We start from the raw sequence: 26,753 nt of genomic DNA on the forward strand, positions 1-26,753 counted from the left end.
ACAAGTGTGTTGCTTGGTTATTAACAGCTGACAGAAATTGCAGTACAAAAATAACCTCTGTGACATGACTAAGGGAACTTCCCCTCTGGCAATGCACAGCGATTTATGGAATTAGCTAGTGATGCTAAATTGCTGTATTTGATCAGGATTATCTGGACTTTTCAGTGAAACGTTTCTTACAAAATTGTATTTCACCAAGTCCCCTGAACTGTCAAGCGACTACAAAATCCATACAGCTGGATTTAAATCAGAAAGAAACTCTATTTAAAAAGCTCACACTGCATCTCCGGGGCATTCTGGATGCTATAGGCAACTTTTTTTATCATACTAAAGAGTAGGTCAGTGATTTGCTGCCTAAAGCAAGCGATATAGCCGCACCAGTTCAACTTCACCAATGTTATCATTTGACAATTCAGATCAACATTAAGCTGACTGGATGGACAAAGATATCTGATATCAATGAACCAAAGGGAAACCAATCAACCAAGTTAATTAGGTGGCAATAGATTGTGTGGAATCAGATGCAACTATTGGAAGACACTATTATGAGCAAACTTGTCGTTTTAAAACAACTATTAGTTAAATTGCCAAATGCTCTTGTAGGATTTTGTTTTAGAAATTTTTTTCATCATATTATACACTTTATTTGTGATCCCTTGAACAGATTCTCCCAACTTTCATTTCCGTGTGCTTGTTTGAATAATTGTGGGAAGAAAGTGTGGTCTGCAGATGCTGGAGATCAGAGCTGAAAATGTGTTGCTGGAAAAGCGCAGTAGGTCAGGCAGCATCCAGGGAACAGGAAAATCGACGTTTCAGGCATAAGCTCTTCTTCAGAAATCCTGAAGAAGGGCTTATCCCCGAAACGTTGATTCTCCTGTTCCCTGGATGCTGCCTGACCTGCTGCGCTTTTCCAGCAACACATTTTCAGCTTGAATAATTGTGGCCCAAGTTATTCCCATTAAAATAAATTTTAGAGGTCAGTTTGTTCTTTACCTCAAGGAAGTTAAGTGCCTGCAGATTTCTGTGGTGGAAACATTACATTTTTGTAAAGAAAAAAGACTTAATTTTACCAAGTTTCCCTGATAACAGGCTTGCCTGAATTGTGAGAGTGCTGGTAGGGTGGAGAGTGGTGAATTGCAGCTATTCATTGATAGATTCAGAATTTGGATTTCCAGTATAAGAGACTTCTAAATGACCAGCTTCTCACAGTCTTCTCTAATTTGAGAATATTAGCACTGACTTTCATAGTAGTAGATCCTAGCTACTGAAGTGGACTGTTAGTGTCCCAGCATGTAAATTCTTGATAATACAAAATGTCTTATTCCCTGAAGCTTGATCTTTTCGTTCTGGTACTGTCTTGCTGGGAGTATATTGAGTAAAATTTTAGGTAATGAGCGCTCTGCCTTTTTATGTGGAATATAAGCAAAGTACACAATAGTTGATTGAATAATGACACAGTGAGTTCCTCAGTTCTGACCACTGTGAATCCTGTGGCATACCATTCACTGATGTGTTCTTGTGGTGCAATAGTACTGCCTTTATTTTTGAACCTGGGTTCAAGTCCCACCGTCTCCAGAGGTGTGTAATAATACCCTGGAACAGGTTGATAAGATAATATTGACTGTTGATTTATTATCTATGGTCGTGTGCACATGTTTGTTGTCCTAAGTGCAGTTTTTCTGCATCGTTAAAAACTAGAGTCTGTGAAGATTTCAATTACAGTGCCAATTTGATCAATGATTGTGGACAAATTCTTGTGAATTTAACTTGCTTTATGAATTGCTTGTCAAACAAATTAGAAATTTCTCTTACTCATGAGCAGGATTTCAGGGAGGCTACCATGAATTCTATATTTGATACTTTTTAGGTTGGTTGTTTTGAGTGCATGCTATTGTTACATTGTAAAAATGATCAAATTTCAGTGAACAATAGTGATTTTCATTGACTGATTTTACAGCTATTATCCTGGTAAAACAAACAGTATCCTTGGATATCCTGGTAAAACAAACATTATTCTTGGATATCCTGGTAAAACAAACGGTATTCTTAGATAGATCAGACAGCATCCGAGGGGCAGGAAAATCGACGTTTCATGCAAAAGCCTCTTTGCCAGAAAAGCCTATTCTCCTGCTCCTCGGATGCTGCCTGATCTGCTGTGCTTTTCCAGCACCACACTCTCCAGCATCTGCAGTCCTCACTTTCTACTAGTATTCTTGGATATCGGGGTAAAACAGTATTCTTGGATATCAGAATTGGGAGGATTTATTTACTACTTTTTAGGGAGAAAAACAAGGAAAAAAAGCTGCAATTAAGGGCAGAGAACATTACAGGGGATCAAGTTGAGTTCTACAAAATTTGAAAGACTTTGAAACAGGTGATTATTTTCTGCTCTGCGAATCTCTCCACAAAGTTACCATCACCATGTGAGGTGGGGTGATTCCGTTCCCTTTTCCCCTGGGTTGGATCCATCAAACACTACCTGATCTTTGTAGTATGCATCTGTACCTCACTTCAATAAAATATTGAAGGAACTGATTACAAGACAAGAAGGAACTGATTACAAGATTTTCTTGAGCGAAATGAAGAGCTATTTTGTTACTTGTTAACCTCGAGAAAAATAAAGACACGAAATCAATTATGCAAGCAAACACAAATTTCAACAGTTTGTTAAAGGTGTAGATCAATAGCAGCTGTGAATATAGCAGATAACTTTACATCCTTGGTGTTCAGATGTTTGTCTTCAATTTGAGTCATCACCTTGTCCTTAAAGGGGTGAAAAGAGAACATGAAGGGAAAGCCTTCTCCAGTTCCAGTTACAAATCTACCTCACTTTGTCCAAAAGCAGTTCCTGCAAGACAGCTGGTGTGTGCATTCTGAGATCAGAGTTCTTATTTCTCAAGTTGGTTACTCACTGATTTGTTTTATATCTCTAATGTGTAAACTTTCCAGAAGGTGTAAATTGAACAGGAGATGATGATCTAGTTATCCAGTTTCAGTCTGTTTGATAACACATTAATTTCAATTCAGACTAAATTGTTTACTGATGATTACATGAAGCTTGGCTCAACCAGTGGTAGTTTTGAAATCAGCATTTTCTCTTTGAAACCGTTTCAGTTCAAGAAGGTCGCAGCATTAAAATCAGATGAAAATGTTCAGATTTTACTGTGATTGTGGCAGGAGATATAAGTTTATAGTTAACATGATAAGTTTAATGATAAGGGGCTCCCTGTTTACCTCCTCCTGCCCATGTCTATCTCCTCAGTGTGACTATTAAGCAATGGGAGGTTTTGCTTGAATGTCCGCTGAGACCTAAGCATTGAAACTTTTAAAAAGGAAAGAATGCATCAGGATGTAGCTAAAGGATAAGAAAATGGTACTTCAGTTGTTATAGAACATAGAATATAGAAAAATATAGCGCAGTACAGGCCCTTTGGCCCTCAATGTTGCACCGATCCAAGCCCACCTAACCTACACTAGCCCACTATCCTCTATATGCCTATCCAATGCCCGTTTAAATGCCTATAAAGAGGGAGAGTCCACCACTGCTACTGACAGGGCATTCCATGAATTCACGACTCGCTGAGTAAAGAAAAAAACACCAACGAGGATGGGATTGAAGTTGAAAACGTATACTGTCCTTAAGAGAGAGTGAAAGCTGGCAAGCACCTGTCATGTCACAGTGTGCTGGAAAATTGAAAGATGTAATATTTTGTCTGTGACCTAGATACCAATTGTTTTCACAGCAGTTCAAACCAATCAGTTTAAGTTATGCCCCAAGATACGAAAACCCAATCAAATTTGAATTTTACTGTTTTGACAACATCAAACCAATGAGATGATCTGATGCTTGGGGTATAAAAAGCAGGAATTTTGAACAGTTAGCCAAAAAAAGCACCAACTGCCATTGAAAAACTGCTATTCACCACATTCTCTGTCAAAGGTACCCTTTTCACATGAAAAATCTTCGCAGTAGAAGACCAAAGACAACCAGGGAAATCTACAAACAGAGGAAGATCGACACTGGAGATGACAGCCACTCTCTGGTTTTGAAAATTGAGTCGCTGCAAATTTAATAGGGGCTTTATTGGATCAGTATATTGATATAGAGTAGGAGGTAAATAACAAACTTTTAAGAGAAAGGAGGCTTGGAGTTGTAAATAGCTGTTGTTTAATGTTCATTTTAGAGTAAAAGAGTAAAATTGTTATTTTTTCTTTTAACAATGGAACTTAGATAGATCTCTGTCACTCATACTTTAACAGCTTACGAGATGAGGTGAGCTTTTCTGTATGTTTGGTTTAATTAGCAGAAGCTGAAAATGTGTTGCTGGAAAAGCGCAGCAGGTCAGGCAGCATCCAAGGAGCAGGAGAATCGACATTTCGGGCATGAGCCCTCCTTCAGGAATGAGGAGAGTGTGCCAAGCAGGCTAAGATAAAAGGTAGGGAGGCGGGACTTGGGGGAGGGGCGTTGGAAATGCGATAGGTGGAAGGAGGTTAAGGTGAGGGTGATAGGCTGGAGTGGGGGCAGGGGTGGAGAGGTCAGGAAGAAGATTGCAGGTTAGGAAGGTGGTGCTGAGTTCGAGGGTTGGGACTGAGACAAGGTGGGGGAAGGGGAAATGAGGAAACTGGAGAAATCTGAGTTCATCCCTTGTGGTTGGAGGATTCCTCGTGGAAGATGAGGCGCTCTTCCTCCAGCCGTCGAGTTGCTATGGTCTGGCGATGGAGGAGTCCAAGGACCTGTATGTCCTTGGTGGAGTGGGAGGGGGAGTTGAAGTGTTGAGCCACGGGGTGGTTAGGTTGGTTGGTCCGGGTGTCCCAGAGGTTTTCTCTGAAACGTTCAGCAAGTAGGCGGCCTGTCTCTCCAATACAGAGGAGGCCACATCGGGTGCAGCATATGCAGTAAATAATGTGTGTGGAGGTGCAGGTGAATTTGTGGCGGATATGGAAGGATCCCTTGGGGCCTTGGAGGGAAGTAAGGGAAGAGGTGTGGGCGCACGTTTTGCATTTCTTGCGGTTGCAGGGGAAGTTGCCGGGAGTGGAGGTTGGGTTGGTGGAGGGTGTGGACCTGACAAGAGAGTCACGGAGGGAGTGGTCTTTTCGGAACGCTGATAGGGGAGGGGAGGGAAATATATCCCTGGTGGTGGGGTCCGTTTGAAGGTGGCGGAAATGACAATGGATGATACGATGTATATGAAGGTTGGTGGAGTGGTAGGTGAGGACCAGTGGGGTTCTGTCCTGGTGGTGATTGGAGAGGCAGGGCTCAAGGGTGGAGAAGCGGGAAGTGGAGGAGATGCGGTGGAGGGCATCGTCGGTCACATCAGGGGGGAAATTGCGGTCTTTGAAGAAGGACGCCATCTGGTTTGTTCGGTATTGGAATTGGTCCTCCTGGGAGCAGATGCAGCGGAGACGAAGGAATTGAGAATATTAATTAGCAGGAGAGTTCACCGCTGTGTCATAACACAGTTGATAGCCCATTCAGAGAGCTAGCACAGACATTATTTGCTGAACAGGTCCCTTTTGTTCTGAAGTTTCAAGAGTTCTATAGCATCCAGAACATCACTAATAGAAATGCAAATGATGAATTGAGTTAAAACTATACCAGATTGCATTTTTACTGTTCATTGGATACAGGGAAACATCTCAAAGCTCTTCTTATGTTTAATTGAAAAATCCTTTGCAATTTGATCCTGTTGATCTGGGTGTGCTGTAGTTGTGTTTTAAATCATTGACTGAAAGAATTAGAGAGAGAGAAAAAACACAATCAATTGCTTTTCCAAGCAAAGTAGTCAGTTTTACAACAGCAATTGTCATTACCATACCAAACTGTGTCCATTACACCCCTCCAGGGCAACGTCATTAAAATGCTTGTGATCCAAAGTGTTGTGATAGCTGCTACAGCCCGGAGATAATTTAGGACTGTTGTCTTTATTAGAACCATGACTCAGTTGGTAGCGCTCTTGCTTTTGAACCAGGACATTGCAACTTCAAGTCCTGATCCAGAAACTGAACACACAGCTTAAGCTAGCATGTTTTATTTCTGTTACACATAGTGGCTGTATTCCAAAAAGTGATGGCCAGTTAGCTCTCTTGGCTGAACAGCTGGTTTGCGATGCAAAGCGATACCAACAGCATGCCTTCAATTTTGGTCATATGAGGAGAGTTGAGGATTCTAGATCCCTACTTGATGGAGCTTAGAAGGTTGAGGGGAAATATTGAGAGACCCAATAGAGTGCCATTAGTAGGAGACGAGAACCCAAGGGCACAGCTTCAGGGTGAAGGGATGACTCTTTAGAACTGAAATGAGGAGAAATTTCTTCAACCAAAAGATGGTGAATCTGTGGAACTCATTGTCATAGAGGACTGTGGAGGCCAAGTCATTGAGTGTATTTAAGACAAGAGGAGATTCTTGATTAATAAGGGATCAAGGGTTACAGGGAGAAGGCATGAGAATGGGGTTGAGAAACACCAGGCATGATCAAACATTGGAGCAAACTCAATGTGCTGAATGGCTTAATTCGGCTCCTATGTCTTATGTTCCTGCACTGGCTGAGGGTTAACCATGAAAGACTCTCCTTCTCAACTTCTCCCCTCACTATAGGCTTGGTGACTCTCATGTTAAACAATCACATTCGTCTCTTTCTATTGAGAGAGCAGCCTATTGTCTAGTATGGCTATGGCAACTTTTACCTTAATTTCAGAAAGTGCTTAATTGGTACTTAATGTGCTTTGGGCATCCCTTGTGTTGTGAAAGGCACTGTATATATTCAAGTTCTTCTCCACCAATTCATTGTACCATCGCTTGTAAAGTGGTAGTTAAGTATTTATTACGGGTAGGATAGACTTAACCCCTCCAGTATTGGAATTGTATGACTGCATCTTGTTTAAACTTTTATTTATGCTTATATAGAAGATCCTGTGATTTGTATCAATTTTAAATAATACTAGATTGAAGAAGTTTTAACACCGCATCACAAAATGTAACTTGTTGAGCCAGCAGAGATGGTGTGTGTGATGACAGGATGAATGTTCAAGTGCTTGCCAATAAGTATCTGGCAGAAGCTTGGCCTTGACCCATCAATGATGTAAATAACATTGTCTAATCCACGGTACTTTTACTTTTTCTGGAGTTTATTGTAACAAGCAAACCTTACGCACCCCGCAAACATCCTGATTACTGATAAACCCATGTGACACTATCTATTGTTGAATGTTGCTATGATGATAAAGGCAGTAACATTCACTTTACAACCACCATACATCTCTTGTCTAAATCATGTTTATGGTGAGATCCAGAGTTTAGTAGTTCCAGAACGATTTGAAATTTGAGTGTAGAAGAGGTATCACTTCATGGTGATATTGATGACTTTAATATTTTATGCTATGATAGATTGGTAATTAGTTTGGTTTTGTGTGATAGAACATAACTGGGAAATCTTCCAGAGTTGGATAGCTGCCAATGTAATAGATGCACTGGAAATTGTATCCAATTAATTATAGGGACTGAGTTTTTCAATCATTAATGCACTTGCACACATTAAACATCCAAGTATAATATTCCCTCTTGAGATCCTGGGACTGACGGCTGCTTCTACATGCTATATGTGGTGTCCAACAGTACTTTAAATCCCTAGTTACATGAGACGCTTTGGTTTGTGTTGACACCAAAATTTAATGCTGTAAGTGTACTAAAGGCTACTAATTCCTGCAATCATAATGTCCTCAAATAAAATGACTCCAGATGTGTATAATTTGCCCACTTCAAATGACTCAGTAACACATAGAGTCAAGAGAATCATAAAATCGTACAGCGTGGAAACAGACCCTTCAATCTGACGCATCCATGTCGACCAGATATCCTAAACTGATCTCCAGGTCGTTCTGCTGTAACATGGCAGCTGTGTTTCTCTGCAACCTCACACCAGAGAAAATCGCCCTGTAGAAGGTCGCAGATAGAAAATCACTTTACCCATTCAGTAGAAAGTTGGCATTATCCAAACAGCGTCCACAATTCGTCAATTGTGTTATAGCCAATTGGTGCTGAAGAAATGCGCATTATAGCAGAATGACCTGTAGTCCCATTTGCCAGCATTTGGCCCATATCTGTCTAAACCCTTCCTATTCATATACCCATTCAGATGCCTTTTAAATGTTGTAATTGTACCAGCCTCCACCATTTCCTCTGGCAATTTATTTCATATACGCACCACCCTCTGTGTGAAAATCTTGCCCCTTAGGTCCCTTTTAAATCTTTGCCCTCTCATCTATGCCTTCTAATTCTGGACTTCGCTACCCAAGGGAAAAGACTTTGGCTATTCACCCCATCCATAGAATCATAGAATCCCTACAGTGTGGAAATAGGCACTTCGGCCCAACAAGTCCACGCCGAACCTTCAAAGAGTAATGCACCCAGACCCATTCCCCTTACCCTATTACCGCACACTAATGCACCTAACCTACACATCCCTGAACACTACGGGCAATTTAGGATGGCTAATTCACCCAATCTACACATCTTTGGATTGTGGGAGGAAACCGGAGCATCCAGAGGAAGCCCAAGCAGACACAGGGAGAATGTGCAAACATATCCATAACACTCAAGATTTTATAACCTTTAAAGGATCACCCCTCAGCCTCTGATGTCCAGGAAAAACAGTCTCAGCCTATTCAGCCTGTCCCTATAGCTCAGATCCTCCAACACCGGCAACGTCTTTGTAAAGTTTTGTAAACTTTGTTTGTATAAATGCCCTTAGTCAAACTTCCCAGCTGGTAGGGACAGGAAGAGGTCATGAGTGATTGAGTATGTGGTTAGAGGAGTGAGTTTTAACAAGGCTTTTGAAAGAGAGAACAGAGAAGTAAGACGTATTGAGGGTTTTGAGAGATGACAAGCCTGTAGCAGCATTAGAAATGAATCAAGCCAGGTGATAGAAGGTGCATAGAAAAACTGCAGGGATTTGCAGGGTCTCGAGGTAACTAAAACAGGAATAGACTTGTGAGCCCGGACAGATGGTGAGATCTGTGTAGTTTCTGATTTGAAGTCCCTGGAGGGTGGCAAAGACAAAAAGCAAAATTCTCCCTGTGTCTGCATGGGTTTCCTCCAGGTGCTCTGGTTTCCTCCCATAATCCAAAGATGTGCAGGTCAGGTAAATTGGCCATGCTAAATTGCTCATAGTGTTCAGGGGTGTGAATGTTAGGTGCATTAGTCAGGGGAAATGTAGGGTAATAGGGTGGGGGAGTGGGTCTGGGTGGGATATTCTTCGGAGGGTCGGTGTGGACTTGTTGGGCCAAATGGTCTGTTTTCACAGTGTAGGGACTCTATGATTAATGCAACAAACATTGACCATTCAACTCCAAGCCTTTGACAAAGCCACACTGATTTTCTCTAATTAACCTATGCCTTTCCACATGCATATTAATTCTCTTCTTCAAAGTTTTCTCCAATAGTTTTCCTACCACTGACATGAGTCTCAGCAATCTGTAATTTCCTGGTTCATCTCTATTACCCCTCTTAAAAGATGGAACCACATTAGCCATCCTGCAGTCCTCTGGTTCTTCTCCTGTGACCAGAGAGGAATTAAAAGTTTGTGTCAGAGCCCCTGCAATTTCCTGCCTGGCTTCCCACAACAGCCTGGGGACACAGTTCATCTGGGCCAGGGGATTTGTCTATTCTTTTAAGTCCAACAGAACCTCCAATATCTCCCCATTTCCTATGTCAACTGTGCAAGTTCCTCTCAGTCCCTTCTCTTGAATTCCATACCTCTGTTCTCCTTTTCCAGAGCAAAGACAGACAGAAGTGTTCATTCAACACCCTGTGGTTTCAAACACAGATTGCTCTTTTGGTCCCGAATGGGCCCTACTCTTGCCCTGTCGAGAGTGTGTTGCTGGAAAAGCACAGTAGGTCAGGCAGCATCCGAGGAGCAGGAGAATTGACGTTTCGGGCCAGAGCCCTTCATCAGGAAAGGGCTCCAGCCCGAACGTTGATTCTCCTGCTCCTTGGATGCTGCCTGACCTGCTGTGCTTTTCCAGCAACACACTCTCGATTCTGATCTCCAGCATCTGCAGAACTCACTTTTCCCTATTCTTTCCCTGGTTAACCTCTGCCCTTTTAATGCATTTGTAAAATATCTTGAGATTCTCCCTAATGCTTTGTGCATGTCTTTTTTCATGCCCCCTTTTAATTCTTCTAATTACTTTCTTAAGTTCCCTCCCGCACTTCCTACATTCCTCTTGGGCCGCAGCTGAAATGCTCCCTTTAGATTTCTTCTTTATCCAATCCTGAACTGTCCTAGACATCCAGAGTTCTCTTTCGTGATATGGATTGTGAGAAAGCTTGTCACTTCAATTCCAATCGTGTGGGATTATACTAGCTCTAGTGCTTAATATGGTATTTAAAACTCTGCCTTTTTCCCTTCTGCTCCTTCCCAAGGATTGTAGTAGTTAGGGGGTGGCATGGAGAAGAGAAATTGCTGCAGAAGATCAGCTGAAAAATCTCACTGCGGTCTCATGAAGTAACTGTAGATCAAGCAGCCATTCCATTTCGCATCTTGAATGTCAGTATCTTAGTTTTATAAATACAAGCCACCATAAATTTGCAGGATTGGATAATGCAACGACTGATGTGATGTATAAATTACAGACATGTCAGACTTACAGTTATGGCTGTTTGATAAGTTACAAGGCAGTCAACGAAAGAATGAGCTGGCACCCATCCAGCTGTGAGATCATCGCTCACAAACTTGGCTGTCTGCCCTACATTCACACTGTGGCTCACTGTGCCCAGACAGTCTGTATGATAACAGTGGGGGACACATATACTCCTTCTGTCAAGGGCTAGTGGCTCAACTGCCTAACCGCTTCCTCTAAAGTAAGATGCGTATTTGAGTTGGTGACATTCAGGAGAGGTTCTGCAAAGATTTACCTAGCCTGTGCTTTGCTAGCTCATCTGTGTTAGGGTAAAATGTGCAGTCAGTTTCGGTAGGCTTCAACACTTTACCATGCTGGGAAGGGGAAACAGAACCCTGTGTCTAACTTAGCTAGAAAGTACAAGTGTGGCTATCTGGAGAGAACAGATTGTACTCAGCTCCAAACAGCCTTCGGATAATTCGCTGTTTAGACTCATATGCCCAGGGAATGGTCACTTGAATGAGTTACTGGAGCACTCAGTACTGGTGAGACTGTGTGCTAACGTTAGTAGATCCTTCCATGAGAGCTGCAAGAAGAAACATTTTAACCTCTGAAAAAAATAAAGGCAAGATCATAACAATCTGAGGTGGTCTCAGACGTATGCTCTCTTCTTACCTCGTGCTGCACCTCTCCTGGGAGTGTTTGATGGGAACAGTGTGGAGGCAACTTTACTTTCAGTTAGTTTTCTCTTTAATAGAGAAAAGGGAGCTTTATTCTTTTTAAAACAAAAGAAAAAAAAACGTTTGCTGATTAAAATATATCAACATCGTAGTGGACTTCATTGTGAGCTTTTACCAACTTAGATAAAATGATTAATCTAGTCCCTCTGTAGCCATTGAGTCATCACCCATTGATGCTGCATACAGCATAATAGTGAATGAAAATACATTGCATATACCTTCACATATATTCTAACCTCACTGCAACTCATTAAGGAGTAGGTGATGTCTTAGAGCTGGAAAGATTACATCAAATATATTTCCAATGATTTGGAGATGCTGGTGTTGGACTGGGGTGTGCAAAGTTAAAAATCACACAACACCAGGTTATAGTCCAACAGGTTTATTTAGAAGCACTAGCTTTCAGAGTGTTGCTCCTTCTTCAACAACCTGGTATTGTGTGAGTTTTAACTCTATATTTCCAATTTTTTTTCCCAAGAAACAAGTCCATTGTTGCCAAATTAATAAAATATCAAATGGTACTGTATCTCTTTCAAGGATTTTTTGAAGACACATTCCTGAAGCTATAACTTTCATTTCTGTTGAGATTGCTGGCCTTCCTTTCTGCAAACCTGCCTCCTGCTGGTGGCTCAAGAGATGGCAGTAGTAGCTGAAAATGTGTTGATGGAAAAGCGCAGCAGGTCAGGCAGCATCCAAGGAACAGGAGAATCGACGTTTCGGGCATAAGCCCTTCTTCAGGAATGAGGAAAGTGTGCCCAGGAGGCTAAGATAAAAGGTAGTGAGGAGGGACTTGGTGGAGGGGCGTTGGAAATGCGATAGGTGGAAGGAGGTCAAGGTGAGGGTGATAGGCCGGAATGGGGTGGGGGCGGAGAGGTCAGGAAGAAGTTTGCAGGTTAGGAAGGCGGTGCTGAGTTCGAGGGATTTGACTGAGACAAGGTGGGGGGAGGGGAAATGAGGAAACTGGAGAAATCTGAGTTCATCCCTTGTGGTTGGAGGGTTCCTAGGCGGAAGATGAGGCGCTCTTCCTCCAACCGTCGTGTTGCCATGGTCTGGCGATGGAGGAGTCCAAGGACTTGCATGTCCTTGGTGGAGGGGGAGTTGAAGTGTTGATCCACAGGGTGGTTGGGCTGGTTGGTCCGGGTGTCCCAGAGGTGTTCTCTGAACCGTTCTGCAAGTAGGTGGCCTGTCTCCCCAATATAGAGGAGGCCACATCAGGTGTAGCGGATGCAATAGATGATGTGTGTGGAGGTGCAGGTGAATTTGTGGCGGATATGAAAGTATCCCTTGGGGCCTTGGAGGGAAGTAAGGGGAGAGGTGTGGGCGCACGTTTTGCATTTCTTGCGGTTGCAGGGGAAGGTGCCGGGAGTGGAGGTTGGGTTGGTGGGGGGTGTGGACCTGACGAGGGAGTAACGGAGGGAGTGGTCTTTTCGGAATGCTGATAGGGGAGGGGAGGGAAATATCTCCCTGGTGGTGGGGTCCGTTTGGAGGCGGCGGAAATGACGGCGGATGATCCGCTGTACATGGAGATTGATGGGGTGGTAGGTGAGGACCAGTGGGGTTCTGTCCTGGTGGCGGTTGGAGGGGCTGAGCTCAAGGGCGGAGGAGCGGGAAGTGGAAGATATGTGGTGGAGGGCATTGTCGACCATGTCTGGGGGGAAATTGCGGTCCTTGAAGAAGGAGGCCATCTGGGTTGTACGGATTTGGAACTGGTCCTCCTGGGAGTAGATGCGGTGGAGACAAAGGAATTGGGAATATGGGATGGCGTTTTTACAGGGGGCAGGGTGGGAGGAAGTGTCGTCTAGGTAGCTGTGGGAGTCGGTCGGTTTATAGTAAATGTCCGTGTTGATTCGGTCGCCCGAGATAGAAATGGAAAGGTCTAGGAAGGGTAGGGAGGAGTCTGAGACGGTCCAGGTGAATTTGAGGTCGGGGTGGAAGGTGTTGGTAAAGTGGATGAACTGTTCAACTTCCTCGTGGGAGCACAAGGCAGCGCCGATACAGTCATCGATGTAGCGGAGGAAAAGGTGGGGATGGTGCCAGTGTAGCTGCGGAAGATGGACTGTCCCACATATCCTACGAAGAGGCAGGCATAGCTGGGGTCCATTGGTTTGGAGGAAGTGGGAGGATTGGAAAGAGAAGTTGTTCAGGGTGAGGACCAGTTCAGTCAGTCGAAGGAGGGTGTCAGTAGAAGGGTACTGGTTGGTACGGCGGGAAAGGAAGAAGCGGAGGGCTTTGAGTCCTTTGTGATGGGGAATGGAGGTGTACAGGGACTGGATGTCCATGGTGAAGATAAGGCGTTGGGGACTGGGGAAGCGAAAATCATGGAGGAGGTGGAAAGCGTGGGTGGTATCCCAAACGTAGGTGGGGAGTTCTTGGACTAAGGGGGACAGGACGGTGTCGAGGTATGCAGAGATGGGTTCGGTGGGGCAGGAGCAGGCTGAGACAATGGGTCGGCTGGGGCAGTCAGGTTTATGGATTTTGGGCAGGAGGTAGAAACGGGCGGTGCGGGGTTGTGGGACTATGAGGTTGGAGGCAGTGGATGGGAGATCCCCTGAGGTGATGAGGTTATGGACGGTCTGGGAGATGATCGTTTGGTGGTGGGCGGTGGGGTCATGGTCAAGGGGGCAGTAGGAGGAGGTGTCCGTGAGCTGGCGTTTAGCCTCAGCGGTATAAAGGTCGGTGCGCCAAACTACTACCGCGCCTCCCTTGTCTGCTGGTTTGATAGTGAGGTTGGGGTTGGAACGGAGGGAGTGGAGGGCTGCACGTTCTGAGGGTGAGAGGTTGGAGTGGGTGAGAGGGGTGGAGAAGTTGAGGCGGTTAATGTCGCAGCGGCAGTTGGCTATGAAGAGATCGAGGGCGGGTAAGAGGCCAGCACGGGGTGTCCAGGTGGATGGGGTGTGTTGGAGGTGGGAGAAGGGGTCGTCAGAGGGTGGGCGAGAATCCTGGTTGAAGAAGTAGGCGCGGAGGCGAAGGCGGCGGAAGAATTATTCGATGTCACGCCGCGTGTTGAACTCGTAGTAGCCTATCAGAGACACTGTCTTCACAACTCAAAGAGGTCATACAGAATGCAAAGGGGCCTTTATTTAGGCTTGCAAAGAGGAAGGCATGGCACATCAGGAACTGATTGAGAGAAACTTGCTTGTGATAAGCTTTGCTGGTAACTTGGCCCTGGAAGATTAACCATCCAACTGCAGCATATAAGTGTACTTGGTCTCCCAAACACAGTACTTTTTGCGATTATATTTTATCCTTCAGTGCAAGTTTATAGTGGGCCATTAGGATTGATTGAACGTTTCTTTTATTTTTTTTTCCTTTTTTTTAAATAACCCCCACACTACCGCCTAACTGCGGTAGTGCTTATTATTATTTTTTTTCCCCAGCACCCATGGTATGTGTGTGCAGGTTTGAGACACAGTGAGAGACACAAAGTGCATGAATCTTTATTCAATTTCCACCACCAGGAAGATAGGAAGACACCCAAGTGGCCAGTGACAAGCAGTACCCTTCACAAAAGGGCAATGCTGTGTGATCAAACAGTGAAGGGGAGGGCAGGGATTAAATCAAAATAGAGTTGGAGGGGGACGTTTCTTTTATACTGTAGCTCAGAAAGTCAATGCATGTGTAACATATACTGAACAAGTAATTCACAGATCTGGATTAATGCGCTGGGGATATCGATTGATTTATTGTTGTCACATAGAGTCATAGTTATACAGCACGGAAACAGACCCTTCGGTCCAAGTTGTCCATGCTGGCCAGATATCCTAAATTAATCTAGTCCCATTTGCCAACATTTGACCCAATATCCCTCTAAACCCTTCCTATTTATGTACCCATCTAGCTGCCTTTTGAATGCTGTAATTGTACCAGCCTCCACCACTTCCATACATTCACCATGAAAATGTTGCCCCTTGGGTCCTTTTTATATCTATCCCCTCTCACCTTAATTTTGCCCTTTAATTTTGGCTTTTCCTACTCTGAGAAAAAGACCTTGTCTATTTACCCCATCCATGCTGCTCATGTTTTTAAAAACCTCTATAAGGTCACCCCTCAGTGTCCGATACTCCAGGGAAAATAACCCCAGCCTATTCAGACTCTCCATACAGCTTAAACCATTCAACCCTGGCAACATCCTTGTCAGTCTTTTCTGCATCATTTCAAGTTTAATAATATCTTTTCAAAGCAGGGAGACCAGAATTGAATGCAATATTCAAAAAGTGGCCTCACCAATGTCCTGTACAGCCCCAACATGACCTTTAATTCCTATATTCAATGCACTGACTAATAAAGGCAAGCATACCCAATGCCTTCACTATCCTATCTACCTGTGACTTCACTTTCAAGGAGCAATGAACGTGCATCCCAAGGTCTGTTTGTTTGGCAATACTTCTAAGACCCTGCCATTAAGTACTTAAGTCCAGCCCTGATTTGCCTTACCAAAAAGCAGCACCTCACATTTATCAAAATGAAACTCCATCTGCGACTGCTCAGCCCATTGGTCCATCTGATCAAGGTCCTGTTGTACTCTCAGATAACCTTCTTCACTGTCCACTACCCCACCAGTTTTGGTGTCATCTGCAAACATACTAACCATTCCTCCTATATTCACATCCAAATCATTTATGTAAATGTCAAAAAGCAGTGAACCCAGCACTGATGCTTGTGGCACACCACTGGTCACAGGCCTCCTGTCTGAAAAACAATCCTCCACCACTACCCTATGTACATGTACCGAGATGCTGTGAAAAGTGGGCCTATGCGTGCTATGCAGGCAGATCGTACCATACAAAGTACATAAGGGTAGCAGAACAGAGTGCAGAATACAGTGTTACAGCAGCAGAGAAGGTGCACAGAGATCTGAATTAACATTTGAGAGGTCTGTTCAAAACTCTGATAACAGCAAGGAAGAAACTGTTCTTCTATGTGTGAACAAACTTTTATATCTGCAAGATGGAAGAGGGTCGGAGAGCATACAACTGGGGTAGGAGGGATCTTTGATTATGTTGGGTGCTTTCCCGAGGTGGCAGGAAGTATAGATGGAGTCACTGGATGGAAGGCTGATTTGTGTAATAGATTGGGAGAAAGTGAGGACTGCAGATTTGTCTGTGTTCACAGCTCTCTGTGGTTTCTTGTGGTATGGAATGAGCAGTTACTATACCATGCTGTGATGCCCTCTGCAGCACATCTATAAAGATTGACCTCATGCACATTCTTGACCCTCTCTATCAGCACTGGCTCCCATTACCTCAAAGCTGCCGCAGACTCTATTTCACCCACCATCTCATTTTTAAGAAAGGTGGAAGAGAGAAAGCAGGAAACTATAGACCAGTTAGTCTGACCTCAGTGGTGGGAAAGACGCTGGAGTCTATTATAAAGGATGAAATTATGACACATCTGGATAGTAGTAACAGGATAGGTCAGAGTCAGCATGGATTTATGAAGGGGATTGGGGGCAAAGTACTAACTTGGATTGAAAGTTGGTTGGCTGATAGGAAACAAAGAGTAGTGATAAACGGCTCCATTTTGGAATGGCAGGCAGTGACCAGTGGGGTACCGCAGGGATCAGTGCTGGGACCGCAGCTTTTTACAATATATGTTAATGATATAGAAGATGGTATTAGTAATAACATTAGCAAATTTGCTGATGATACTAAGCTGGGTGGGAGGGTGAAATGTGAGGAGGATGTTAGGAGATTACAGGGTGACCTGGACAGGTTAGGTGAGTGGGCAGATGCATGGCAGATGCAGTTTAATGTGGATAAATGTATGGTTATCCACTTTGGTAGCAAGAACAGGAAGGCAGATTACTACCTAAATGGAGCTGAAAATGTGTTGCTGGAAAAGCGCAGCAGGTCAGGCAGCATCCAAGGAACAGGAGAATCGACGTTTCGGGCATAAGCCCTTCTTCAGGAATTATGCTGCCTGACCTGCTGCGCTTTTCCAGCAACACATTTTCAGCTCTGATCTCCAGCATCTCACTTCCTACTACCTAAATGGAATCAATTTAGGTAAAGGGACAGTACAAAGAGATCTGGGTGTTCTTGTATACCAGTCAATGAAGGTAAGCATGCATGTACAGCAGGTAGTGAAGAAGGCTAATAGTATGCTGGCCTTCATAACAAGAGGGATTGAGTATAGAAGCAAAGAGGTTCTTCTGCAGCTGTGCAGGGCCCTGGTGAGACCACACCTGGAGTACTGTGTGCAGTTCTGCTCTCCAAATTTGAGGAAAGACATTCTGGCTATTGAGGGAGTGCAGCGTAGGTTCATGAGGTCAATTCCTGGAATGGCGGGACTACCTTACGCTGAAAGACTGGAGCGACTGGGCTTGTATACCCTTGAGTTTAGAAGACTGAGAGGGGATCTGATTGAGACATAAGATTATTAAAGGATTGGACACTCTGGAGGAAGGAAACATGTTTCAGCTGATGGGTGAGTGCCGAACCAGGGGACACAGCTTAAAAAATACGGGGTAGACCATTTAGGACAGAGATGAGGAGAAACTTCTTCACCCAGAGAGTGGTGGCTGTGTGGAATGCTCTGCCCCAGAGGGCAGTGGAGGCCAATTCTGGATTCATTTAAGAAAGAGTTGGATACAGCTCTTAAGGATAGTGGAATCAAGGGTTATGGAGATAAGGCAGGAACAGGATACTGATTAAGGATGATCAGCCATGATCATATTGAATGGTGGGCAGGCTCGAAGGGCAGAATGGCGTACTCCTGCACCTATTGTCTATTGTCTAATATGAGCTATTTCTGTGTCCACTCTTCCCCAATGATGAAGGATGTTGCTGCTTCCACGGGGAGGTGCTTTTGCCTTCACCCCTCCCTCTCAAAACAATGCTGCAATTCCCCTTGTCTTCACTTTCCAGCCTCCAGTCTCTTCATTCAGGGATCATCTTCCTCCATTTCCACCACCTCCAGCAGGATACCATCAGCTGCGACTTTTTGTGTCTAGCTAACTTTTCTTTCAGCAGTGTGGACCCTTTTTCTTTCTACGACCTTCATTTACACCTATTTGACATCTCTGTCACTCCCTTTACTACCATTATCACTCCTTTTGTTTTGCTCAGTGCACTCTCACAAACAATCCACTCCAGTTGTTTCTCCTCCCAGTCTCTCAACATCGTAAAAGCCATCATTTTCCACCACCTTTCAGTCTGAAGAAGCAACATATTGAATTTGAAATGTTAACTCTGTATCTCTATCCATAAACACTTCCAGATTTGCTAAGTTCTCCAGCATTCCCTGTGTTTTTAATCTTTATTTCAGATTTCCAACATCCGCAGTCATAGAATCATAGAATCCCTACAGTGCAGGAACAGGCCCTTCGGCCAAACAAGTCCACCCTGACCCTCCAAGTATCGCACCAAGACCCATTCCCCTACCCCATAACTCTACATTTACCCCTGACTAATGCACCTAACCTACACATTCCTGAACACAATGGGCAATATAACATGGCCAATTCACTTTACCTGCACATCTTTGGATTATGGGAGAAAACCAGAACACTCAGAAGAAACCCAGGCAGACACGGGGAGAATGTGCGAACTCCACACAGAGAGTTGCCCAAGGCTGGAATTGAACCCCAGTCCCTGACACTGACTCTGACTCTGAGGCAGCAGTGCTAAACACTGAGACACCAAGCTGCAGTGTTTTGCACTTGAGTAATAAGTCAGATTATTGCTTGAAAGAATTGTTTTTGAAATCATAGGTCTATGGTCTTGACAAGATTAACAGCCGTGCTTACTTCTCAAGTGACACATATACAAGAAATTCCACCAGAATCTCAAAGCTGACTGTAAGCACTTTTGGATATTGTTGAAAAATGTCAGTAATATCCTGGTTCACACAACGCTGAAGCTTTCCTTTGACCCTGATAGCAAAGTTGTCTGTTACTGCTTAGTCTGCGGGAAAAATGTGTAAATGTCCCTGTGTGACTGGAGGATACTAGATCTACAGACTTTCAAAACTCTTTTAAATTAAAAATTTAAAGTTGAACATAAACAGAAGGATATTGTCATGGCAGTTCATGAGTTTGACACCAACTTGAAGAAGATGCCTTTTGAATAAATCTTCCCTGCCTGAGGTAGTGACACACCTCACCTTGAGCTTGCTCTGTGACAGAGTCTCCTCACTCATTGTCTTGAAAACAGCAGTTAGTCAGAAATAGATTTGATACAATATTTGTAACATGCCTCTGATATTTTACATTTTGTTTTAGTTTTAGGTGGTAGTGATGACTTTGACCTCTTTGATGCTATCTCTGACGACGTCACTCCAAAGCCAAGTAAGTTTCTTGAATTGAGAGAATCTTCTAGCATGTGTCTGGCTATTGTTATGTGTGCATGTGTTTTTGTATGTATTTATGTGTATATGCATGTGTGAGTGTGTGTGTGTATGTATGTGTATATATATATATATATGCATGTGTGAGTGTATGTGTGCATGTATGTATGTATATGCATGTGTGAGTGTGTGTGTTTGATGCCTGCATGGAAATACTGTCCAAATCTTATGTAAAGGAATGCAGATTCCTAGAGTGGAATCCTTGATTCTTTTTAAAAAGAAAACATTGTTGGAGCTGTATTCGACAACATGGATAGGGTAAATAGACAAAGTCTTTTCCCTGGTGTTGGGGAGTCCAGAACTAGAGGGCATAGATTTAGGGTGAGAGGGGAAAGATATAAAAGAGACCTAACAACTTTTTCACACAGAGGGTTGTACATATATGGAATGAGCTGCCAGAGGAAGTGGTGGAGGCTGGTACATTTGCAACATTTAAGAGGCATTCGGATGGGTATATGAATAGGAAGGGTTTGGAGGGATATGGACCGGGTGCTGGCAGGTGGGACTAGATTGGGTTGGGATATCTGGTCGGCATGGACAGGTTGGACTGAAGGGTCTGTTCCCATGCTGTACATCTCTATGACTCTATATATTGCAGTTCTTCAGCACTGTGGAGAGGTGGGTAGGTTAGGCCTGCACTCATTGGAATGTAGAAGAAGGAGAGATCACCCCGTGGAAATATACAAGATTCTTATGGGACTTCACAGGGCAGATGCAAAATGGTTGCTTCTCCTTGTGGGAGAGTCTAGGACCAGAGCGCATCATCTCTGAATCAGGGATTGCAATTTTAAGATGCAGATGATGAGGAATTTATTCTCTCAGATGGCTGTGAATCTGTGGAATTCTTTACTGTTGAGGACTGTTGTGACTAGGTAATTAAGTATATTCAAGGCTGAGATAGACAGATTTTTAATCAGTCTAACAATCAAGGGCTGTAGGAAAAAGGCAGGAAAGTGGAGTTGAGAATTATCAGATCAGCCACAATCTCATTGAGTGATGGAGCAGACTTGATGGGCTGAATGGCCTAGATTAGATTAGACTAGATTCCCTACAGTGTGGAAACAGGCCCTTTGGTCCAATGAGTCCACACCGACCCTCCGAAGAGCAACCCACCCAGACACATTCCCCTACATTTACCCCTGAATAATGCACCTAACACTGTGGGCAATTTAGCACGGCCAATTCACCTAACCTGCACATCTTTGGACTATTTCTGCCTTTTTGACTTACGGTCTTCTGGTCTAAGCTTTGTAGCAAGCTAACATGTTAGCAGATTTAGCCCAAATTTCAGATTGGAATTGACACCAGAGTACAATAAAAACGTCAAAGATTCTCCTTCAAAACAAGTTTTATCTCAGAACGTGTCAAATGATGATCAATGGTAGCACAGCAAACTGAATGCTGCTGCACTAGCACCAGACTGATGGATGCGGATTTGATTCCCTGAGTTTTATAGGGTGCTGATTGGATACAAAACAGTTCCCAGAATAATTGGGAATTGTTTGTGTGACTGGTGCATACTGCTGAATCCCCAACCACAGAGCCATCTCACGTCTTACTCCAGAAGGTGAGCGAATAATCTCTTGTCATCTCATATCTTGTATACATGTCCCTCGATCCTCCCTGACATTTCACATTCAAACAGACCATTCTCGTGGACAAAATCTATATCTGCTACAGTCTTAAAGACGTCAATCTCCCTAATGTCTGAGCATTTCCACTGTGGGAAAAAAAGATGGCAGTGGAGTAGGGTTTCTGAGCCTGGGGCTCATTTGCTCTGTCCACCTTTCTTTAGTTTGTTTTCCTTTTTTTTCCTCTTCACGTCTTGGTGAAGAGCTCGGTCGTGGTAATGCCATCAACAGTGGTAATTGGGTTCAGCTGTGTGGACTTAATTGAAAGACTAACCTTGGGAGGGAACACATTCCTATTCAGTGGGAAGGGGCTGTGGCTGACGCTATGCCCATTCTCCAAGTCAAAGGCAGCATTCTGATCCTGATTTGCTATCACATTTGAAATGAGTGTCACTTGTGAGTAAGAATGGAACCAGGGCCAGAGAGGTAAGGCCAGGTGTAGTTTCACCTTTTCCATTTGTCATGAAATAACCTTCAAACTCAGATAGCTCTGGCTGGTTGATGCGGGCAGTGTGTGATTGGTTAGCCTATTAAGGAGTTGAAACTTTATTGCTGGAACAGCACAGCAGGTCAGGCAGCATCCAGGGAACAGGAGATTCGACGTTTCGGGCACAGGCCCTTCTTCAGGAATGTGCCCGAAACGTCGAATCTCCTGTTCCCTGGATGCTGCCTGACCTGCTGTGCTGTTCCAGCAAGAAAGTTTCAACTTTGATCTCCAGCATCTGCAGACCTCACTTTCTCCTAGCCTATTAAGGAGGTCCAATACAGATCGCAGAGGTGCAACTTTGAGGGTGAGACCCTCCAGGACCTTTGCAAAGTCTTCGGCATAGCTGCAGCACCTCAATCACCCAGAGGATAAAGGACAGTGTGAATGATGCTAACATACTCTACGTGATTGTCTACACATCTTACCTGAGTGCAAGTGAAAGAGGCCTGAGTACCTGGTTTATTCTTCCAATAGCAACCTGCATTTAGCCTCACTCCTCACTCTGTCTGCTATGGATCAGATCCACTCCTTCCGACCACGCATTTCCTTGACCTCACTATAATGGTTGAAGACGGTCAGGTCAGTAAATGGGTAACAGCATCACGACAAGATTAAGATGGGCCTTCACCGTGGTGTGCGAGGACTGAGCAAGAAGTGCTCAGATGAAAAATGCCGTATGAGTGAATGCAAGGCGAACAGGGTTGACCTTCCAATTGACACAAGGTTATTGCTCCAAAACAGGAACATCAGGAGTTGAGGTAAGATATGGGATGTCTGGGATACTGAATCCTACAGTGTCACCAAGTGATTGGACTCATGTTATTGGACCAGGAGCTGGAGGACAGCCTCAGAAAACAGTTCACAGAGGGGCAGGGGTTTCTAGAGGCCAGTTGTCCAATGGAGACAAGCAGCTCATTCAGCAGCATTGAGAAACCTGATATTTTGGTGCACAATGGATTAAGTTGAGTGGGATAGCAGTGAGGAATCCTGGAGTGACCAGCTGTAGTGAATCCAGAGGGTCCATCCATGTGGGGGAGGCTTATTTCTACCTTACAGCTTAGCTCAGGGATGACCTACCAGGGTCCTGGAGACCTGATTGAATTATAGGTGATCCACCACAAAGTCTGAATCCCATACAAACTACCAGTACAGATACCAGGTGAAAATATTCTCTTCAGCAAATGTTGGATATCACCCCAAATGTTGCATTTTCCCCCAATCAGTGATGCAGGAAGGGAATACTGTTACTCATGTGGACCTGAACATTCCTGACATCATGGCATCAATCGAATCTGCTGATCAGGCTACTGCGTAGGAAACGGTCACTCTGTGTTAGTCGTTTCCTTTAGTTTGAAGGATCTGTTCCTCCAGATAGTCCCGTTGAATACATTGTAGATCCGCACATTGATGGAGAAACAATTCTGCAATCTGCAGCTCCACCACATCGCACTCTCAGTCAGTTCTTCAGGAGAGCAGGTTCAAAATGGCCATCAGTTGTACAGACTGAGCTTGCATTCCCTTGAAATGCTTTTAAGGGACTTAAAGAGTTAATCACAAGAAATCAAACCACATTAAACCAGTGCATTTTGTTATTGCCCTTTGCTCTTCACCAACAAAGCCACATTTTGGCGTGTGTTGGTAAGTTCTGTTGTTGAAGCATCTGTCAAGTGACATAGACAGCCTGCCCTGTCAAACAGGTTCTACCATGCCAGGAATTGGGATTAGTTCACTTTAGTTATGTAGGGCTTGATGGGCCAAAGGGCTTTTTCTGCGCTGTATGAACCTATGAATCTATCTCTCTTTGCCCCCCTCAGGACCTCAAGGATATTACATATTGACCACCACCTGGTGAACTTGTGGCCAGAGGCATTGTTGGAATGTTCTGGGGCCAGACCTGTACTCCGTAACAATGGAGATAGATGGAATCACAGCACGACGTGACACTTGGTGTTTGCATGCTGAGTCTAGATTAGAGTGGTGCTGGAAAAGCACAGCAGGTCAGGTAGCATTTGAGGAGCAGGAAAATCAACAGTTCAGGCAAAAGCCCTTCATCAATGTCGATTTTCCAGCACCACTCTAATCTAGACTCTGGTTACCAGCATCTGCAGTCCTTGTTTATACCTAGTTTGCATGCTGAGGGTCTGTGAACACCTTGATACAGCTGGTCATCAGGCTGAGAACGATGCTGGTTATGTTGTTTCTTTCCTTTTATCCAGAGGTTTGCACATCGTGCCCTATGAACCCAGTTCATCTTCAACCTTGTAAAGGATAAAGGCACAACTGATTGATTTCCACAGTGCAGGAATGAGGAGTGAGCCAGGCTGTGTCATGTAGAGTAACACCACAAATCTCTCTCAATTGATGACTGGATTCTTACTCCCTATGGAGAGGGACTATCACTCCCTTATATCTAGTTTTTGCTTGACCACAGCTACTCATTTCTTCTCATTATTAAATGCACACCATGACACCTCGGAACCATATCCCCAGCACCTTCAGGTAATCTGACCTGACAGTAAAGGGGCCAAAGGATTAGTCAGCCTCATTCCCACAGAACATGGCTTCATTTTTGTCTCTTCGTTTTTACCTTAGAATCCCTACAGTGTAGAAACAGGACCGTCAGCCCAGCAAGTCCACACCGACCCTCTGAAGAGTAATCCAGCCAGACCCATTTACTTATTTCTCTACATTTCCCCTGACTAATGCACGTGACGCTACAGACACACGCCAGAGGCTGGGATCAAACCCGGGTCCCTGGCGCTGTGAGGCAGCAGGGATGACCACTGAGCCACTGTGCCGCCCCTTGGTTCCCGAGGCCAGTTCAAATTGTATCGCAGGATTGTGACATCGCTGAAGGATGTCCCATTCACCTCATCATGCCTGCCCTGGGTCTTTTACCTTGTGCCTTTGCAGTGTATCCCTGCCCTCCAGGTTACAGATAGTCATGAACTTACGCAACGGATCTGAACGGAACGAGATGAACTCGTTTATGTGCATGGAGGTGTTGATCAGAATGTCTACACCACCCTCGAAGAGTCCGCTCTCTAATACAGGAGTCTTTCTTGTTGATGGATTAAGCCAAGGGATCTGTACAATACAGAACAGGACAGGAGGGAAAGGGGACAGCTTTGCCTGACTCCAGATTTAATTGGGAAGCTTTCGGATAGCTACCGCGTTGAGCAGTAGTTTCCATTTGCAGATTCCCACCCCAAAGCACAGAGTCCATCCATCATGTATCTTTACAATACTGTATTCTGTTAAAGACCTTCGCCCAGTCCAAGCTGAAGGGCCCGGTGTCTGTCCCACTATCCTGCACAAAGACAATAGCTTTGTCCGGAGGCTCACTGAAGATGTTACCTAGTATAGTGGCGAAACATCTGAAAATGAACCTTCCAGCTCAGTGAGCAAACCTACATCTAGAACCTCAACCTGAGCTACAAATCTTCTCAAAACTCGCGAGGGCAATAGTTTTGCTGGGTGGCACGAGACTTCATGAAACAATTGATTTACTTTTAATGCCTCCTGGTTTTTTGAAATGCAGGGTTTGTGTGGCTGTTGCAATGGTGGATGTTCAAAGCACCCCCTCTGACATATTGACTTAGCTATATCCTGCCCCATTCATATCCATAGTTGAATTGAAGTTAATGGTAGTGCAGTCTTCTCAGAATACTGCTCAGGAGACTAATGTAAATGTTGCCTATTGTCTATTGCATTAAGGTTTAATGCTAATGCTGACAAAATACTGCTTCAGCTCAAGCAAAACCACATCACTGAACCATAAGAAACCCTAGTTAAACACAGAAAGAGTTCTTCATTACCGATTAACCTCATGGCATTTCCTTTGGCCAAGTCAGCAGCAAAATGCTGCTTAGGAAGAAGCTCAGAAAGGATGATTCAGGAGGAGCCTAATGCAGCTGCCAGCAGCAAGTCTGCTCATCTGCAGCCAAGGCCACTCCAGGGAGTCAGCAGCCTCAATTTGCGGAAAAACAAATTAACAAGAACAAGGAAACAAATCCTGTCTGTGCACCGTCTAGAACACACAAGCGCTTTCAGTTCTGGCACACAGGGAGGAAGCAAATGTGCTACATTTCCGGAGATACAGTTCCCTTGAGCATCAGATGTTTCATTTGAATTCTATCCAGCATCAGTCACTGTCAGTCTCTCTATCACTTCCCTATCTGTAGTTATTCTTATGCCCCTGTCTGATTCTCCGACAACCACCACCCTCACTTAAAGGAGAGGAGCTCAGCCAATGAGACAAAACATCTCAGTGCTACAGACACTGCAGTCTGCTTCTGGTGATGTTGACAACATGATTCAGGTGAACATCGAAGTTCAAGGGTGAAGGCATTCGGATGAATGGAATCTGGCTGACCAACTATTAAAGGGATCGCCCTCACGACCAACCTTCGTTTGTTTTCTCAGATGGAGAGATTATAAGTATTTCTTATCTGGGGAGATGATGGCAGTGTCACTGGACTAGAAACCCTGAACCTCATGTTCCGAGGACATGGGTCTGAATCCCAGCATGACAGACGGTGAAGTTTAAATCAATGCTTAAACAAAAGAATAAAATCATGAATTTAAAAGTAGTCTAATGGCAATCATGTAACCGCGGTTGATTTTTGCTAAAACCTGTCTGGTTTACAAATGTCCTTTTATCTGATCAGGACTACATGTGACTCCAGACCCCACAGCACTGCTGCTACCTGATGAAGGAGCAGCATTCCAAAAGCTAGTACTTCCAAATAACACTGTTGGACTATCATCTGGTGTTGTGTAACTTTTAACTTAGTCCAGTCTAACACCAGCACCTCCACATTAGGGTGGGCAGTAAGTGCTGATTTAGCCAATGATGTCTATATCCATACCACCTCCTGCTGAGGCTATAGAAAATTAGCATAGATTCTGACTCGCATCTTAGAATCTAGA

At 44.2% G+C, this 26,753-nt stretch overlaps 1 protein-coding gene across 6 annotated transcripts in view; it reads left to right on the plus strand.

Annotated features, from left to right (window-relative positions):
• cd99l2 (CD99 molecule-like 2) overlaps positions 1–26,753 on the plus strand; it is a 171,027-nt gene that overhangs the window by 81,733 nt on the left and 62,541 nt on the right. For all 6 annotated transcript variants that reach the window (XM_087991870.1, XM_087991874.1, XM_087991872.1 and 3 more), the window contains exon 2: positions 19,579–19,644. In XM_087991870.1, coding sequence (XP_087847996.1) covers positions 19,579–19,644 — 66 coding nt within the window. The remainder of the gene's footprint in view (positions 1–19,578; positions 19,645–26,753) is intronic.

The sequence above is a fragment of the Chiloscyllium plagiosum genome, unplaced genomic scaffold, assembly GCF_037043375.1.
Source record: "Chiloscyllium plagiosum isolate Xiang-an unplaced genomic scaffold, Cpla_swu_hap1 HiC_scaffold_11, whole genome shotgun sequence".
NCBI lineage: Eukaryota > Metazoa > Chordata > Chondrichthyes > Orectolobiformes > Hemiscylliidae > Chiloscyllium > Chiloscyllium plagiosum.